This window comes from Mauremys reevesii, linkage group 5, assembly GCF_016161935.1.
Source record: "Mauremys reevesii isolate NIE-2019 linkage group 5, ASM1616193v1, whole genome shotgun sequence".
Lineage (NCBI taxonomy): Eukaryota > Metazoa > Chordata > Testudines > Geoemydidae > Mauremys > Mauremys reevesii.
This window is the reverse complement of record NC_052627.1, coordinates 78,068,726-78,087,669: the sequence shown is the minus strand read 5'-3', so window position 1 is coordinate 78,087,669 and position 18,944 is coordinate 78,068,726. Positions and strand designations below refer to the sequence as shown.

General features: G+C 39.2%; 1 protein-coding gene across 1 annotated transcript in view; it reads right to left on the bottom strand.

Annotated features, from left to right (window-relative positions):
* TENM3 (teneurin transmembrane protein 3) overlaps positions 1-18,944 on the bottom strand; it is a 2,204,264-nt gene that overhangs the window by 185,197 nt on the left and 2,000,123 nt on the right. The window contains exons 17-18 of the mRNA XM_039540233.1: positions 8,059-8,296; positions 3,614-3,712 (exon numbers count right to left, since the gene is read on the bottom strand). Of these exons, the coding sequence (XP_039396167.1) occupies positions 3,614-3,712; positions 8,059-8,296 (337 nt within the window). The remainder of the gene's footprint in view (positions 1-3,613; positions 3,713-8,058; positions 8,297-18,944) is intronic.

Here is an 18,944-nt window from a genome sequence, read left to right as displayed (position 1 = left end):
TACTTTTCTCAGTCTCTTTGCCAGGACAGTTCTAGTTCTCATTCCTCACTCTGACTCCCTGTCTGATCTCCCTCACCTCCTTTCTCTGCCCACAAGGTCCCACTCTCCTTGCCGAAACAGTACATGTCTCTCCTTCTGGTTTTTCATTTGATCTTTGTCTCCACCCACTCACCATGTCCCAGTCGCAGGTTCATTGCCCAACCCTTTCCATTCTGCTGGCTACCAGTCTCCTTCCCAAGATAGTCCCAGTCTCCTCTTGCAACTTTCAGTCCCAGTTTCCTTCTTTCTCTGCTACCAGCCTTATCTCCTTGAGGTTTTGGTCCAGTTCTTTTCTCTTACACATTCTATTTATGTGACTTCCTTTTCCATGCTGTCTGAATGCCAGCAGTGGGTGGCACTGGGAACATAGTAGAGACAGGTGCCTAGTTCTGGTACCCAGATCCAGACTCAGCACAGCATGGAACAGCTGGGAATTGCATGGAAAGTCCTGCTCAGTCCCAGGGTAGACCACGCTCAATGGAGGTTGAAACTTCAGGGAATTAAGCTAAAAAGCTCTAGCAAGTCCTTACTGAGCATGTAAAAACTGAGATTTTTCAGAGGTTTATAACATGCCCATATTTGCGTGGATTTTAACAGGGATGACAAAAGACTACCCTCCTCCCCCCAAAAATGAAATTTCAAGTCCTACTCCAAAGTATGGGACTGCTATGGCATCTCAAAGAAAAGGTTGCCAGAATTTTTTAACATGGGCAAAACAAAATATTTTCCCTTAGTGTCACTCTTGGAAATGGCTGAATCATTTTAGTTGAAATTACCCCTCCCTGCATCGCCCCGCCCCAAAAAAATCGGCCTGAGGTATACACCCAGCATGTCAGGTTTCAACCCAAACCATTAGACTTTGGCAAAATTACAATCAGCTGAGAACAGGGTCTTATAATAGGAAGTTTCAGGCAACCTCAATAACAGGCAGTGCTACCATCCCAACCTATAATAATGCGAAATTCCCAGCTTATTCCTTTCATATGCAAAAATAAAGAAACAAAATCAACTTTTGGTAGAACAGGGACATTTTGACCCAAAAGGTGAAGGTTTCAGAAAATTACGAGACACTATATAAATAAGAGTCCATATAAAAATGGAAACTGTTATGAAATCTCAGTTTAATTTTACTGATGTTGAATCTTCTCTGGATACTCAAATTTTGGGATTTCGATAACTCGGCTTGCATCCGAAGAAGTGGGTATTCACCCACGAAAGCTCATGCTGCAAAACGTCTGTTAGTCTATAAGGTGCCACAGGATTCTTTGTTGCTTTTACAGATCCAGACTAACACGGCTACCCCTCTGATTCTCGATAACTCATAGTGAGGGTATCAGATTAGATTAGGCTAAAGAGAGAGAACAGGCCTTTCACACAAAACCAATTTATTTTACAAAATATGTAGTGGTATATATTCACATATCTGAGATTAGAATAGTGCCCTAAGGTAAAGTAAACTGAACAAAACAAAACAATAAGATGCACTTAGAAATTTCAAACTGTCTTACAATAATTAATCAACTGTGCACATTCTGTAAGTCAAATAAGGTACTATTGCTAAGGACTAGGCATATGCATCCTTATAGCTTACTTTAGAATGTCTTTTTTATTATTTCAAATTCAGTATATTAATATGCTCTTCACCGGGCAAATAAAAAATAGCAAAATTAAGCAATCCTTAAGAAACAGCATATTATAATGTAAATAATACACACAACATGAAAACAAAAGAACAAATATAAAATGATTCTAGCTGTGACACAGTGTGTTAGTGTGGTTGATAAATTGCATCTACATGCTGATAGCATACTGTATTCTCAAATCTATTATGCTTTTGAACTGATGTGTTATCATCTTTGGACAACTTTCACACCAGGAGGTGATCCCTGCTATAGTCATTTTAAAAATGAAAAGCTTACAAACAAGATACATTTTATTGCTGTGTTACCTGAATTAGTATCAGCTAACAGTAATTTCACATAATGTAGCTCCATTTGCCAAAATATATACATTTGGGCTGCGCATTACAAACATATGTAATATGAATCTGTATGTTTCTATTAAGTCTGCTAGTTAGCAGATACTTATCTGAATGAGCATTGTGTGGTGCATGATCCCTAGAGGAAAAAACAGTTATTCCTTTTTATTTATTAAAGTATACTTACATGTTTAGTTTAAAAAACCAGAAAAACCTTAAGAATTTACGGTGGCTTTTTGTAATCTCTTCAATTTTGATTAAAATTAATTAGATAAATTTAATACAAAACTATCATATTGATGTTAATCTTCGACTAACTGGAAAGTTAGTACAGTTGAAAGTTAGCTGTTGAAAGTTGAAGTAGATTCACTTATAGTGGAATATTTTTATATCAACTAGTTATTGAGGATTAGATACTGATCCCCTTATTCGGGTCTTATGTTTTGTAGCATCACTGATTTCAATTGTACTGTTCTTAGAGTAAGATAAGCAACATGAGTGAGGGTGTCAAAATTTGGACATATTAGCTTTTATTTTAACCATATCATTAACAAACAGCCAATAGAACAGATTTATGATGAATAGTTTACTTCTGAAATTCACCATTTTGTACTATCAAGTAGCATTGTATTCTTAGAAGCTTTGTTCCTTTCTCAGTTATTTCCTTTATGGGGTTTGAATCTAAATATACTGCATTATGTGGCAATAAAATGTCAGGACTGCAGAAATGTAGTCCAAATAGAAGATATGTAATATAATATATTAATATAAAAACTTAAATACATATGGAAAAGTTGTATAGAGAAAAAATATTTAGAAATTTATTGAAATATTTACTTTAAAATTTTTACCTATGTGGAATTCTCTATTACCAGACATATTTATTAGATGCTCAGATTTTACATTGGATGCTTTAAAAAGTTAATGCAAAAATTAAAAATGTAATTTTTAATATTGGAGGTTCTTTCTCTTTGATCTGTGGTTTTATTGCAATAACATTTCATAATATTTATTTAATAAAAAGCAGCTGAATCGTAAATATCTTATAGACAGGGGCGGCTCCAGGCACCAGCGCACCAAGGGCATGCCTGGGGCGGCAAGCCGTGGGGGGCAGCCTGCCGGTCGCCGTGAGGGCGGCAGTCAGGCTGTCTTCGGCGGCATGCCTGCGGGAGGTCCGCCCGGTCCCGCGGCTTTGGTGGCAATTCAGCAGTGGGTATGCCGAAGGCGTGGGACCGGCGGACCTCCTGCAGGCATGCCACCAAAAGCCACCTGACTGCCGTGCTTGGGGCGGCAAAATACATAGAGCCGCCCATGCTTATAGATTAATGACCTGATTCTGGAAGCTGTGTACTCAGTTTCCATCAGATACTTGTTTTCTTAAATATAAGCTCACAAAATATGGCATTCAAAGTTTGATGTGCTTTTATTTTTACAATAATAAAAACTACAGTAACTTCAAATGTAATTTTAAAAACTGAACCAGAAGATAGGAGAGATCATCCCAAATGTTATTTGGACAATTTAATCAGATTTTGAAGTCACATCTTTCATTCTGTGTCAGCAGCTAGCATCATATAAACACTTAGAGTCACCTACCCATCCCCATAACTGTTATCGTGGCATGTTGGAGTAAACACATCCATCTCTATAAGGCTGTCATGACCATTTGCAAGAACTGCTTGATTTCCTAATTTTCTACATACAGAGATAAGATACAAAAACAGTAAATTAGATTGAAAGTTTTCAAATTGAGGAGACTGTACTTTTTAAAGATCACTGAATGCAACTTTACTTATTAAAATTATGTAAATAGAGGTAAAACATGAATACAGCTTATCCAATTTGATCAAGTTCACATGAGAAGAACTGGGAAGCTGACTGAAGAGACCTTGAATTTGACTGAAGTGGACGTTGTATTATTGGACAAGTCCATAAACTATCTGCTTTTAGAGACTTAACTCCTTTTCTCTGAAGCTCTTTTGGAAGCTTTTATACAAATTAACTTAAGGCTTCCCTACAAATGATTAATACACTGTTTCTCAGTGTCTTAATCAATATTAAAGACACTAGTTTAACTGGAAATCATCCCAATAAAAACACATTCTTGTCTAGTAGCAGAAATGCTTCATCATTTAGATGAACATTTAGAACAGTTCCTAAAACTTTCATATTCTTAAAAGAAGTCTTGGTCTAGTTTGCTGACTGATTTGGAAATGACAAATCTATGCAATTTTTTGCACTGCCGCCTTTTAGACTGTTAGTGCTTTAATTAAATGCTTCAAAGGTGTTGAAATATTTGCCAGTCAATTATTTCTGCAACAATTTTCTTTTTCTTCTCCACAATAAAATTAGCAGATAATTAATTTAAAACAGTGTAATGTTCCCACCTATTTTATTTTTAATTATGGTTGAAGCCTGAGAAAAGACAATACAGTATTAACATACAACTATAAAGATTGTGTTTAGTTTTTTGGCCTGCCTGAATGCTGACAACATAGTTCACAGTCCATTATACAAAATATAATTCCACCTTCTCTGACAAATTAAACACCTCATATAGCAAATTCAACTAATCATGAGTCAAAGATGTTCTTTTTTGACTCACACATACCTTAATATAGATGTTAGATAAAATTATAATTTTCTAAGAGCTACATTTCAAAAGTGGAGCAGGGGAATTTTTCCACAAACATGGATTCAGATTACTGTTTAAAATTCCCAAGTAGTGCTGGGAAAATTTACTGAGACAAGAGTTAATTTTGCTTTCATGAGAGATGTAAATTTAAATTTACCTTATTCTGCCTTGTATATTTCTCTAAGGCCTGGTCTGCACCAGTGTGTGTGTGTGGGGGGGAAATCGATCTAAGTTATGCAACTTCAGCTACGTGAATAACGTAGCTGAAGTCGACGTACTTAGATCTACTCACCGTGGTATCTTCACTGTGGTGAGTTGACTGCTGCCACTCCTTCATCGACTCTGCCTGTGCCTCTTGTGGCGGTGGAGTACAGGAGTCAATGGGAGAGTGCTCGGGGGTTGATTTATCACGTCTAGACTAGACGCGATAAATCGACCCCCCCACTGGATTGACTGTTGCCCGCCAATCTGGCGGGTAGTATAGACATACCCTAAGACACATAATCAAGTGACCTTGCTTTAAAGAGGTTTAGTACGTTTAGATATTTAAAAGACAATAAGTATTAAGGAAGAAGTAATTCAATATGCAATTTCATACATTAATAATTTGCAAAGCATTTACCAAGATACAAGGTAAAAGCTATGGAAATATAACGAATGAGATATCAATACTCAAGAAGATATTCACACAGAGTAGGATGTTAATAAATATTTTATTAAATGACTACAAATGAACCATTTTATTAACACCTAATAAGTAACTACTAAGCTATTTAACCCATATTTATAATGAGAGGCATGCAGTTAATTATCTGCACAATTTCTTTAGATTTAGGCTTCCCAAACAGGAGTTCAAAGGCCAAAAATGGAGAGTTACTTTGTACAGCTTGGCTACTACATTCTTTCAAAAGTTGTTATTATATTGATCTTATTTTGATTTTCCCAGCAGGTATATTGCTCCTACAGCTGACCATACTCACAGGAGGAGATGGGGAAGAGGCAAATAGTCCAGGCTATCAAATGACCCAAAAAGAATTCATGCAGGGGGCAGGAAATCAGAGGTTAAAAGAAAAAAAAAGATTTTATTTACTCCCATCAGAAGAAAGTTATTTGTTGCTTACTCTCAGTAACCTCACTATCATATAAAGGGGATACGGAGAGATGAAAGGAGGTACTCATGTAATGGAAGGTTTGGTTTTAAGTCCTCATAAAACTTTAAGGAAAGAGAATCCTTTATATAAAAAGGCCAGGAATCCCTGCTGCATGTTATTGACCAGTTACCTCACAGTTTAAACATTTACTAACAGCAGTGTTTTACACTACAAATATTGACAGAAGATAGAAATAGCAAAACAACAAATATTCTATTAAATATAAAACTGCATCCAACTTTATACAATATATATCTAGAATTCCACTTCCAAAATCAAAATGAGGACGTCTCCAAAAGGATGGATGCTAAAAGCCCTTTCCACATACTTTGCTTTCTCATGCACATATACACAAAAGCAGCCTACACACTACTGAGCTATTCACAGGAGTGAGTCATATATCATTCACTGATCAGTCATCACCAACCTGTGCCTAAAGAGATAGAAGAATGGTTATCTACATACAACTGACTTTCACATTTTCTGTCTTTAAATGACAGTTGTGGAAAAATTGCAGGACATCTAAGTTAGGTAAAAAAAGCTGAATATGGGCATAAGCTAAAATAATTGCTAGAGATGAAACAAATCACTATATAGAGAAACAGATAAAGGCAGAGACCTAACCCAGATAAAGTTTTTAATATAGTTGAAATTGAGCCTGAGAATCACACTCTATAGGGGATCTTAACTAAAAAAGGAAAAATCAATGACAAATAAGACTCGTTCTTCACCTCAAGAGTTCCAACCAAGTGAGACTATTAGAGAAACTACAGTAGGATTGTGTTGGTTACAATGTGAGATTTTCACATTTCAGCTCATATTCAAGGGTTCAGGAACTGGATGTTCAAACACTGTCAGATGTTAAGATTAGCAACATTTAAAAGATGTGACAAGTGTACTTTGCAAAAATATTCCATCCAGTTTGGGAAAGGCATCCTAGTTTAAAATGTAGATCTCCTTTTTACACACACAGTGAAAAATAGATGTCTGTTTTTCTCCTTTGCCAACCCTGGGCAATAAAAGCAAGCATCAAGAATAACATAAATATACTGCAGATTCACAGGCTGTCCTGAAAAGGCTGAATATCTTAGCAGTGAGCTCTTCCCCAGAACCCATTCACTTATTCTGTAAGTGGATTGTTTCTTAATATGGTTAATAAATAATGCGAACAGTGTAATCCTATCCCACAGTGACTGCATATCATAAAAAAATACACAGTAGTTTTTAAGAAAGGTAAGAAATGGAGTAGCCGAGTCTTGTTTTATTCCCAAAAAATGGTTGGAAAGGGAGATTTGAACCTATTGTCTGAAACCCCTGGAATGACAAAGCTTCCTACTGTAGTGTCTAGCTGTAGGTCATATGTTTTAAATGAGTCAAAATCTGATTTGAGTATTGTTCAGTCTATTATACATATATAATGGAAAAGGTTTCAAAGAATGAACTTGACATATATTTCATAAATATTTGTCAAAACAATTATTGCCAATTATGCATATTCAGTTTGATGACTCAATTGGAAAACTTCTTTTCTCTTTAATAAAAAAATTTCTAACTGACAATAGTGAATTAGTGCTGATTGACTGTTCAGTGAGTGTTAATTAATACTGAAGGAAAATTTAGCTTTATGCTAATAAATCCTACAAAAATCTTTACATATAAATCTTTAACTAAAACAGAATGATCTGTCCATTTTATTTGCTCTTGCAAAATGATAAACAGTGGTAAACAAGAGAGACAAACTACGTAGTATGTAATGAGAAAATGAGTGCTCTTGGCCCACCAAACCATAAAGCTTGGAACCACCCCAACTGCTTAGGGTCTTGTCAAAGGGGCAAGGACTAGAGTGCTGAAAAAACACTATGAAAGCCCCTTCCCTGATGAGCTGATCTGTACAGCAGCATTGGTTTGGCTCATATATGTCTGGCAAACAAGGGTGAGCAACAAGTTCACAATAATCATAACCAATAAGGATTATAAACACAGGAGGAAATAATTGTCCACAAAATTAAGATATCCCCAAAGTCCAGTCATGAGGTGATAAACATGGCAAAAGAAAACAGTCTTGTGAAAAGTCACTCACAATGTGGGTTTTGGAGAGAGAGGCAGTAACAAAAATAGCTACATTTATTGTTTACATTTCACAACTTTTAATTTTGTTGATTGAATAAGAGGAAATACAACTGGCTGGTTATTTCTCTTTTAGTTAAGTGTTTTCATTATAAATTCTACACTCTTATAGGTCCCTAAATGGTTACCTGCTTTCCAGTGGCACATTACTGCCAAGGACCCAGCTGTCCTGCAGCTGGACCGACTCGGGTGTGGTTTGCAGCTCGGCGGGCAAAGCAGCCGGCGGGGCCGGACTCTGATTCCTCCTATTTGTCAATGAGTTTCTGTTAAGGGAGGTGATAGATGGATGATGCTGTGCAGAATGCTGCTTGTGAGAAGGTGGCAAAGGTTGCAGGGTCGACTGGCCTTGGTTATTTGGCGGTTGCTCTGGGAAGAAAGAAAATTGAGGTTTGTTATACATCACCCTGGCTTTTGCTACAATCAAAGCAGAATGAGAAACTGAATATAATCCCATCATCTAAAATATATTTGCATATTATTCTATTAGAAGGCATTCAGTGACATTCTCTAAGAGCAAGTTTACCCTTGATACACAAAGTTCTAATTAATATACAACAGATGGGAAAATTGCTTTTGGTTTTAATTTGTTTCAGGTTTTTTTATCTGATTTTATTAACACCTACAGAAAACAGCATCTGACAGATCCCCTAATGTGCCTTTAGATTTCAGCTTTTTTTAACAAACCAACCCTGAAATTAAATGGGTAATTTCAGTAGAACACAAAGGTTTTCGAAATGCATATAATCCCTATAATTATTTAATGGATTTTTTTTAAGCTTTATTTAACTGCAATAAATTATTACAAGCTAGTTGCTAAACAGCAGTAGACTACTCTAGTTTACTGCATTTCAAATAAGGCAGCTCTGCACTATGATCTGCTAATAGATGCTAAGTATTCTTTAGCAGAAGGTCACTCTGTGAAGCAGATGTTGCTTCATGGATATTTAACAGACTGAATCACATCTGATTACAACGTCAGAAGACTCATATACTTAATGACCGTTACATCCATTAGAACACACACAGAACAGATTTTCCAATTTCACACTATGTGGTACAACTACATTTTGGAGTAAGTCACAGGTGATCAGAGAGTCGTGCCACCAAGACAGTGGTGGAAATATTTTGTTCCTAAACTAAAAGCACATAATAGCCATAGCTAATAAGTCAGAGGTCAGAAAGCAAGCTGTTCTATTTTTAATGATCTGGGGCTAAGGATGTGCTTGACAATATTTACATAAAAAGTTGTCAGACTTAGGTAGGATCTAACTAGATGCTGAATGGATTTGGCTTCAACATATACACATTGTCAATCTTTGACTGAATGTAGTTCAACATTTTTAAGTAATGTATTGACATGTTATTAATATAAATGCATGTATTAAACAGAACAACAGACTAGGGTTACATTTCCTTACACTGTGAATGCAAGCAGTCTATTGAGACTAAAAACCAATTATTGCTGCATGTTTCTGATAGTCTCTAACAATCCATATCATAGTAATTTAGCAACTAATAATTTTTCACCCTCATGAGCATTAGGGATAGAGCTTTTGCATCTTCTTTTCTTAGAAGACCATTCCCACTTCCAGTGAAGGAGTTTGGTTAATTACTTTGCTGCCGTGTGAAACTAAGTGAGAAATTATAGTAAGGATGAAATATGCCTTTTACAGAGAGTGGCAGGGTTAAAACAGTCCATACAGTTTTGTTGAGTTTAAAAAACAAAACAAAAACCTCTACTAAATTAACAAGAAAAATTACCAATCAGGCAGCATACAATTAATCAGTTTAGTCTTTTCCAACACCAATAGGTGTCATCACATATGATAAAAAATCACTATGGAAGGCTTTAAGGCACATTTTAACAAGCCAGCTACAGGATAATTTAACAGGCTAAAGCTGGGAAAGATTTTGTTTTCAAGTCTATTTAAAATTTTATCTGATTTAGATTAGGAACTAATTATCAACTGTCACAGAATTAACTATGGTGCATATATATATATATATATATATATATATATGATTACTAACACAACAGGGAGCCATACCACAAGTATATGAAAATAAATCCTTTTCCTTTACTGGATAATCTAAAGTAATGTTTGTCTCATAAATCACATCTTTCTTTCTTTCTTTCTTTCCTTCCTTCCTCCATTCAATTGCTCTACTTGTCTAGCATTATCCCCCTCCTCTTGCACAAACTTTCTATGACTGATGAAAGAACCTTTTCCTCTGCAGTTCCTATCAACTGAAACATTATTCTGGAACTTCTCCACCTCTTCAATTTGTCTTCTCATTTAAAATTTCAATTGAAAGCCATTTTCTTTTTGTCTGGCATTTTATTTTCATACCATAGAAAGCAGATCCAGCTCCCTCCTTCACGAAAACAGAGAGCCCATTTGTAAGACAAGTGATGTAGAGCTGCTGTACAAGAGAGGGTTGGGTGTAAGGAAGATAAAAGCCGGTAGGATGTAAGATCTGCCATAGCACAGATCCATTCTGAAGATAGCTACACAGATATACATAGACGCTGAAACTAGGAGTGTTACCACACCCGCTGGGTTGAAGTAATCATAAAAACTCAAATACATGGTTTCTGCCTTCAGCACCCTACTATAAAAATTATTCCAATACTACTGCAGATATACAGCACCTCTGTGGAGTAAGGGCTTGGGGCTATTTCTGCCTATCTGCCCAACTCACAGCCCAGCTACTTCAAGCCAGTGTCTGTGGTCTAGATTTGTGCATAGACATATTACTTATAGTAATTCTATAGAGCCTTCAAGACACCACATGTAGACACTCAAAATAATGCCATATGATAGTATAACAATTAGATGATATTTCCTCCTTAAAGACTATAATTAAAACGTATGGCATGAAAAAGAACTGGAATGTCAAAGATTAGACAATGTTGTAAGATAGATAGGGTCGGATTCTGCACTCCACTTTTAAGTCTCTGAATCAAGGTGCTAAAGCTGTTACTCTCCACTGTGTCCAATTATGGCTTGAACCTGGTGGAGAATCAGTATCCCACAGTCTTAAAGTAGAATCAAAAAATCGTGAAAAAATTTGAGACGACAAAAAATTCTTACAAATTATGTAAGTATGATAGATAAATATAACATGACAAGTGGGTGGGTTCCATAGAGTTTTGCAATATTAGAACTACTGAAAATTAGTTATACCTACAAATTGCTTGTCTTAAGATACATAGAATCATAGAAGATTAGGGTTTGAAGAGACCTTAGGAGGTCATCTAATCCAACCCCCTATTCAAAGCAGGACCAACCCCAACTAAACCACCCCAAACAGGGCTTTGTCAAGCTGGGCCTTAAAAACCTCTAAGGATGGAGATTCCACCACCTCCCTAGGTAACCCATTCCAGTGCTTCACCACCTTCCTAGTGAAATAGTTTTTCCTAATATCCAACCTAGACCTTCCACACTGCAACTTGAGACCATTGCATCTTGTTCTGTCATCTTCCACCACTGAGAACACCCTAGCTCCATACTCTTTCCCCCTCCATCCCCACCCCCACTCTTCTCTTCTGCAGACTAAATAAGCCTAGTTCCCTCAGCTGCTCCTCGTGAGTCATGTGCCCCAGCCCCCTAAACATTTTTGTTGCCCTCCACTGGACTCACTCCAATTTGTCCACATCCTTTCTGTAGTGGGGGCCCCAAAACTGGATGCATTACTCCAGATGTGGCCTCACCAGTGCCAAATAGAGGGGAACAATCACTTCCCTCGATCTGCTGGCAATGCTCCTACTTATGCAGCCCAATATGCCGTTGGCCTTCTTGGAAACAAGAGCCCACTGTTGACTCATCCAGCTTCTCATCCACTGTAATCCCCATGTTCTTTTTTGTAGAACTGCTGCTTAGCCAGTTGGTCCCCAGCCTGTAGCAGTGCATGAGATTCTTCTGTCCTAAGTGCAGGACTCTGCACTTGGCATCATTGAACCTCATCAGATTTCTTTTGGCCCAATTCTCCAATTTGTCTAGGTTAGTCTGGACCCTCTCCGTACCCTCTAGCATATCTCTCTCTCTCCCTCCAGCTTAGTGTTATCCGCAAACTTGCTTAGAGTGCAATCCATTCAGATCATTAATGAAGATATTGAACAAAACCGGCCACAGGACTGACCCTTGGGGCACTACAGTGACCAGGTGTCTGGTTTTCGACCGGAACACCTGGTTAAAAAGGGACCCTGGCGCGCCATTCAGCACCACCGACCCAGTCATTAAAAGTCCAGTTGGAGGTGCTGCGGCACTAAGGCAGGCTGGTCCCTGCCTGTCCTGGCATCACGTTGTGCCCCAGAAGCGGCCAGGAGGTTTGGCTCTTAGGTGCGGGGGCCACGGGCTCTGCCTGTGGGCGAGAGTGGTACGGGGGAGCTTCCTGGCCCCCCGCCTAGGACCCAGACCTGCTGACTGCTTCTGGGGTGCACGCAGTGTGGTGCCAGGACAGGCTGCCAGCCTGCCTTAGTCCCACTGTGCCACTGATTGGGATCCACCTGAAGTAAGCCTGCACCCCAACCCCGAGCCCCTGCCCCAGCCCTGAGCCCTGCCCCAAACCTGGAGCACCCTCCTTCACCCCAACTCCTCATCCCCGTCCCCATCGCAGAGCCCTCACCCACCCTGCACCATAACCCCAGCCCAGAGCCCCCTCCCACACCCTGAATCCCTCATCCCCACGCCAGCGCCCTCCTGTATCTCAACCCCCTGCCTCAACCCGCAGCACCTCACGCACTCCGAATATCTCGGTCCCATTCCCCAGCCTAGAGCTCCCTCCTGCACCGCAAACCCCTCATTCTCAGCCCCACCCCAGAGCCTGCACCCCCAGATGGAGCCCTCACCCTCCCACACGCCAACTCCCTACCCCAAGCCCCCTCCTGCAGCCGTAACCCCTCATTTCAGCCCCACCCCAGAGCTCACACCCCCAGTTAGAGCCCTTACCCCCTTTCACACCCCAATCCCCTGCCCTGGACCAGTGAAAGTGAGCAAGGGTGGGGGAGAGCGAGTCACCAAGGGAGGAGGAAATGTAGTGAGCAGGGGCGGGGCCTCAGGGAAGGAGCTGGGCTAGGGAGTTTCGTTTTGTGCAACTAGAAAGTCGGCAACCCTATGGTACACTCCGCTTGATATCAAGCCGTTGATAACTACCTGTTAAGTCCAAGCATCTAGCCAGCTTTCTATCCACCTTATAGTCCGTTCATCCAGTCCATACTTTTTTAACCTGCTGGGAAGGATAATGTGGGAGACTGTATCAAAAGCTTTGCTAAAGGTTCATTCATTCCTACCTGCCAAAGTGACATTTTAAAATTATGAATGTCATTATTGATTTATCTTTTTTTCTCCTAGGTTTAGCTTGCCAATTCCTTGAACCCACAACTCTTGTAACTGACTGACATAAAATCTGTAGCAGACTTTTCAATCTTATTTCATAGATTTGTTAGGAAGATGTCAACATTATAAAAGTGGTGATTCTGATGCCATAGTTAGGGTTGCATCATACCCCTATTTAAACCCCAATTTTCATTGATAAATAACTAAACAATAGTTTGCTTTTTATAGCATCTTCCACACAATATCAAAGTGCTTTACAAACAACTAAGCTTCCCAACATCACTGTGAAATAGTGACATATTGCCATTCTGATTATATACATGGGCAACCTGAAGCAGAGAGGTTAAGTAACTGGCTGAGTGTTACATGGGAAATTTGTGTCACAGCCAGAAGAAGAAACTAGAACTCCTGGCTGTCAGACCCACAATACCAGCCTTCCTCACCTTTCTATATTTAAGGGCCTGAGACAGGCAGATGGAGCCTCTGTGATTATTGGACCATGACATGGATATGGACTTCTTGAGCTCCGCAGCCTTGAATATTACTCCTGGTTCTGGAAAATGTAAAGAAAATACTTTCTCTGCACCAGCACAAATGTCAGAATAGGCATTCTGCAGCTCCTCCCTTCAAAGCTGTCTCTTCATCTATGGCAATCAGCTTCTTGGGAAACAGGCATCCTAATGGAGGGAAGAGTTCATCCCCCATTTGTGAATTTAGGAGCAATTCTGACATGGCCTAAGCTAAACATATAGGCTCCATGATTGATAGCTCCATTCTGATGGTAAGCCAGGAAGAAGAGTGGGATGATCCAGCATGAAGGCTATAAGAGGTAAAATGATTGTATTGGAAGGAGCAGATAAAGGGCTCAATTATGGTCCTGGGCCTTACTGACACCAGAAAGTTGCAACAATCTAACTTAAAGTGGATTTTAAACTGATTTAGTTAAACCTGTGCAAACTTTTGTCTGAACACACACATTCTGATTTAAGAATGGTTTATTTTGGTCCTCTAGCAGTAGGACCACTAGGAAGAGAAGAGGACAATAACTACTGAGGCAGTACTAGAAGTAACCCAAGGAGGAGAGGAGACAAAGATGATGGTTGGATGCAGAAGCCCTGGGATGCACAGCATCCTTTAGTGGATATCTCATGGAAGCTACTTATATAAGAAATGTCACCTGATAGAGCTCATGGAAGGGAAGAGCCAAGGATTAGAGATGCAGCTGGAGATAATGATGGTATTCAGATGAGAATTTGAAGCTATAATGCATGACAACTCAAGATTTACTGACACCTGCCAAACAAAAGAATCATAGACGTGCTGCAGAATGTATACATTTACCTAGTGAAAACAGACCTACCAGTAATATTTATATTTGGAACTTTAAAAGATCTGAGGGCAGACTGTCAGAAGGTGAGGGTGACCACTTCCTTCATTTTCCAAAGCTTAAAGTAACTGTTCGCACAACTGACAGAGAACATAAATGCAAAGTGGGACGCATTAACAAAAACTGGGAATTATTCAAGGATCACCTATTGGATCCATAATTCCAAAAAACATGACAAAACTTATTATTGGCAAGAAGCCATTATTGTTAAAAGGAGACATATATAAATAAAGGGGGAAGTAGATGGCAACTGATAAAAGAAGCTAAAGTAATCAATGAAATATCAATACCAAATAGAATTAAAAACAATAATAAAGCATTTTTAAATATATTAAGAATTAAAAAAGCTCTATGTCAGATATAGGCCCATAGCTAGATATAGATGCTAAAATTGTAACTGGAGGCAGAAAAGGCAGAAACGTTCAATAGATATTTTTGTTCTGTACTTGGAACAAATCAGGAGGATGCATTTATCCCATATGATCCTGTGGACATTTTGATTAATAAACTTGCATTGTGTGGAAGTTTAATTTTTTTATGTTTAAAGTTTAAATAGAACTAATAGGACATATGTTAGATGGACAAAAAACCTGATTCATGGGTAGATCTCAACATGTAGTTGTTAATGAGGAGGGGCCATCTCTATCAGACTCCCCTAGGGAATGGCTCTTGGCTATTTAACATTTTTACAATGACCAAGACAACGATATAAAAATTGATGTTGGTAACATTTACAGATGATACAAAAATAGGTGGGAGTAGTAAATAATGAAGTCAGATTACTTTACAGTGTGACATGAACAGTCTGATTAATTGGTCTTAATTCAACAAAATGCCTATCATATTTTGTATGCCCCATCAGACAGTCTGTATCCATTTGTTGTTGCATGTTGTATACTTAGCTTGTAAGCTCTTTGGGCAGGAAGTGTAATTTTGCTCTGTGTATAACATCTAGCACAATGGTCCCTGACCTTGAATGAAGCTCTGATGTGCTATGATAACACAATTAATAATAAACAATAATACTAAAAAGGGAAATATCAGGTAGAAATAGGCAAGTGGTCCTCCATCTACTGGCACTGGGTACCTAGGATACTGTGATGTTTAAGGAGCTCAACTTATTCATGTTATCAAAGAGAAAGCTAAGAGTTCACTTGAGCACTGTGTATAGGTACTTACAGATGAAACAAATATCAGACAGTGAGAACATTCTCAACTTTACTAACAAGGGCATAACATGATCCAGTAGCTGCAAGTTGAAGTTAAACAAATTCAGCATTGAAATAAGACACAATTTCCTAGCTGTGAGTGTAATTAAACATTGGAACAGCTTATCAGAGGAGCCAGTGGACTCAGTGTAGCTTGTAGTCTTTAAAATGAGATTAGCTGTTTCTAAAATATATGCTTTAATCCAGGTTCTTGGAGAAACTATAAGCCTTCATGTACAGGGTTGGTCTCGGGCTGTTCATCCCCTTCTTTCATGTGTTATAGGAATAATATGATAATCTGATACCCTCCACGTGCTCATAATGCTTGCACCTATGCATTAAAATAATTATTGCAATCAAATTTCGTGTAACAGGTCTCAAACAATTGCCTATGGGGGTCATAAAGGAATTCCCTCTCCTCCCCGAAGCACAAGTGGCCACATGTATTCTTAGTTTATTGTTTTCACCTTCCTCTGAGAGAATGTCTTCACAGCAGTTACCTTGAATTATAACTCGAATAAAGCAACAAAGAGTCCTGTGGCACTTTAGAGACTAACAGAAGTATTGGAGCATAAGCTTTCGTGGGTGAATACCCACTTTGTCAGACGTATTCACCCACGAAAGCTTATGCTCCAATGCGTCTGTTAGTCTATAAGGTGCCACAGGACTCTTTGTCACTTTTTACAGATCCAGACTAACACGGCTACCACTCTGATACTATAACTCGAATGTTACTCTTAACCCCACTCCTGTCTGCACACAAAAATCTCTGATTTATGTTAAAGTGGTGCTTTAAGCTAGAGCTAGCTGTCCTGTCTGAAACTTGAGCCATGCTGCTGCTGCAGCTAATAATGCAGAGACATTGCAACAGCTCAAATTACAACAACTCTTCAGCAGCTAATCCAAACATTCTGTGCTGCCAATCAAGTCACTGTGTAACTCTAGTCTTATTTTGCAGACAGCTCAAGTGTAGCAACTCAAGACTAATAACTGAAGATAACTGTTACAGTGAAGACAAGCTTTATTGCATTAGAGATTGGCCACAGCTGGAGACAGGGCACCACATAAAATGAACTAGTGCTCCAAACTGGGACAGAGAATCCTCCTTCTTAGATGCCCAGTAGGCGGGTCTTGCCGACATGCTCGGGGTCAAACTGATTGCCAGATTTCGGGTTTGGATGTTATTTTCCTCCAGATCAGATTAGCAGGAACCTTGGGAGTTTGTCTTCCTCTGTAGCAAGGGGTGCGGATCCTCTGCCAAGATCATCTGGGCATATTCCACCTAATGAAATGCCTGCCACTGCAGAACCTCAGGCACAGGTGCCACTTCAGTCTCTCATGTTCTCTGCCTGTGGCACACAATAGTTTAGACTCCTGAGGGATGACTTTTAATTAGACTAAACAATTGCATTAGGCACAACACAGAGGTATTTTGGTGAAATTAAAGGTCCTATGAAATACAAGAGATCAGACTAGGTGATCTAATGGTCCCTTCTGGTTTGAAATCTATTAAATCGAGTTAATTAACACACAAAAAAGTAAAATGGTTGAAGCACAAAGAGGCATACGAATGTTTAGCATATCTGGCACATAAATACCTTGCAACACCAGCTACAAAAGTGCCATGTGAATGCCTATTCTCACTTTCAGGTGATGTAAATAAGAAGCAGGCAGCAGTATCTCCCACAAACATAAACAAACTTGTTTGTCTTAGCAATTGGCTGAACAAGAAGTGGGACTGAGTGGACTTGTAGGCTCTAAAGTTTTATATTGTTTTGTTTTTGAATGCAGTTATATAACAAAAAAACCTACATTTGTAAGTTCAACTGTCATGATAAAGAGATTGCTCTATAGAACTTGTATTAGGTGAACTGAAATATACTATTTCTTTTGTTTTTTTACAGTGCAAATATTTGTAATTAAAAATAAATATAAAGAGAGCACTGTACACTTTATATTCCGTGTTGTAACAGAAATCATATTTGAAAATGTAGAAAAACATCCAAAATATTTAATAAATTTCAATTGGTATTCTTTTGTTTAACAGTGCAATTAATCAGGATTAATTTTTTTAATCACAGTTAATTTTTTTGAGTTAATTGTGTGAGTTAACTGTGATTAATCGACAGCCCTATATAAAATGTATTTCTTTCCTCTGTAGCTTGTGTGAATGACCCACAAAAACAATAGAGAAGACAGTTACCTTTCTGTAACTGGTGTTCTTTGAGATGTGTTGCTCATGTCCATTCCACAATAGATGTGCGTGCTTGCCACGTACGCCGGTGCCAGAAGTTTTTCCCTTAGCAGTACCTATAGGGGAGCACCCCTAGCGACCCCTGGAGTGGCACCTCCACGACGTGGTATAAGGGGCACTGCATGCTCCCTCCACCTTCGGTTCCTTCTTGCCAGACAACTCCAACAGAGGGGAAGGAGGGCGGGATGTGGAATGGACATGAGCAGCACATCTCTAAGAACACCAGTTACAGAAAGGTAACTGTCTTTTCTTCTTCGAGTGATTGCTCATGTGCATTCCACAATAGGTGATTCCAAGCTATATCTGTTGGAGGTGGGTAGGAGGTCACAGACATTCAGGACAGAGCACTGCCCTGCCGAACCCGACATCCTCCCTAGTCTGGGAGACTATCATATAATGCGAGGTGAACTTGTGGACCAATGACCACGTGGTAGCCCTACAAATGTCCTGAATAGGAATGTGAGCCAGAAAGGCAGCCAACAAGGCTTGCGCCCTAGTCGAGTGCACCCTCACAATCGGTGGTGGGGGAACTCTCACAGGTCATAACAAGTATGGATACACAAAGTGATGCAGTTGGAGAGCCGCTGAGTGGAGATCAGCCGACCTTTCATGCGTTCGGCCGTGGTGATGAACAGTTGTGAAGACTTCCTGAATGGTTTTGTATGTTCTAGGTAAAAGGCCAGAGCCAAACTCATATCTAGCATGTGGAGGCGGCACTCCTCACTGGACATGTGGGGCTTGGGACAGAGCTCCGGCAGAAAAATATCCTGGCCCATATGATAGACGGAGACCATCTTAGGGAGGAACGAAGGGTGTGAGCGGAGCT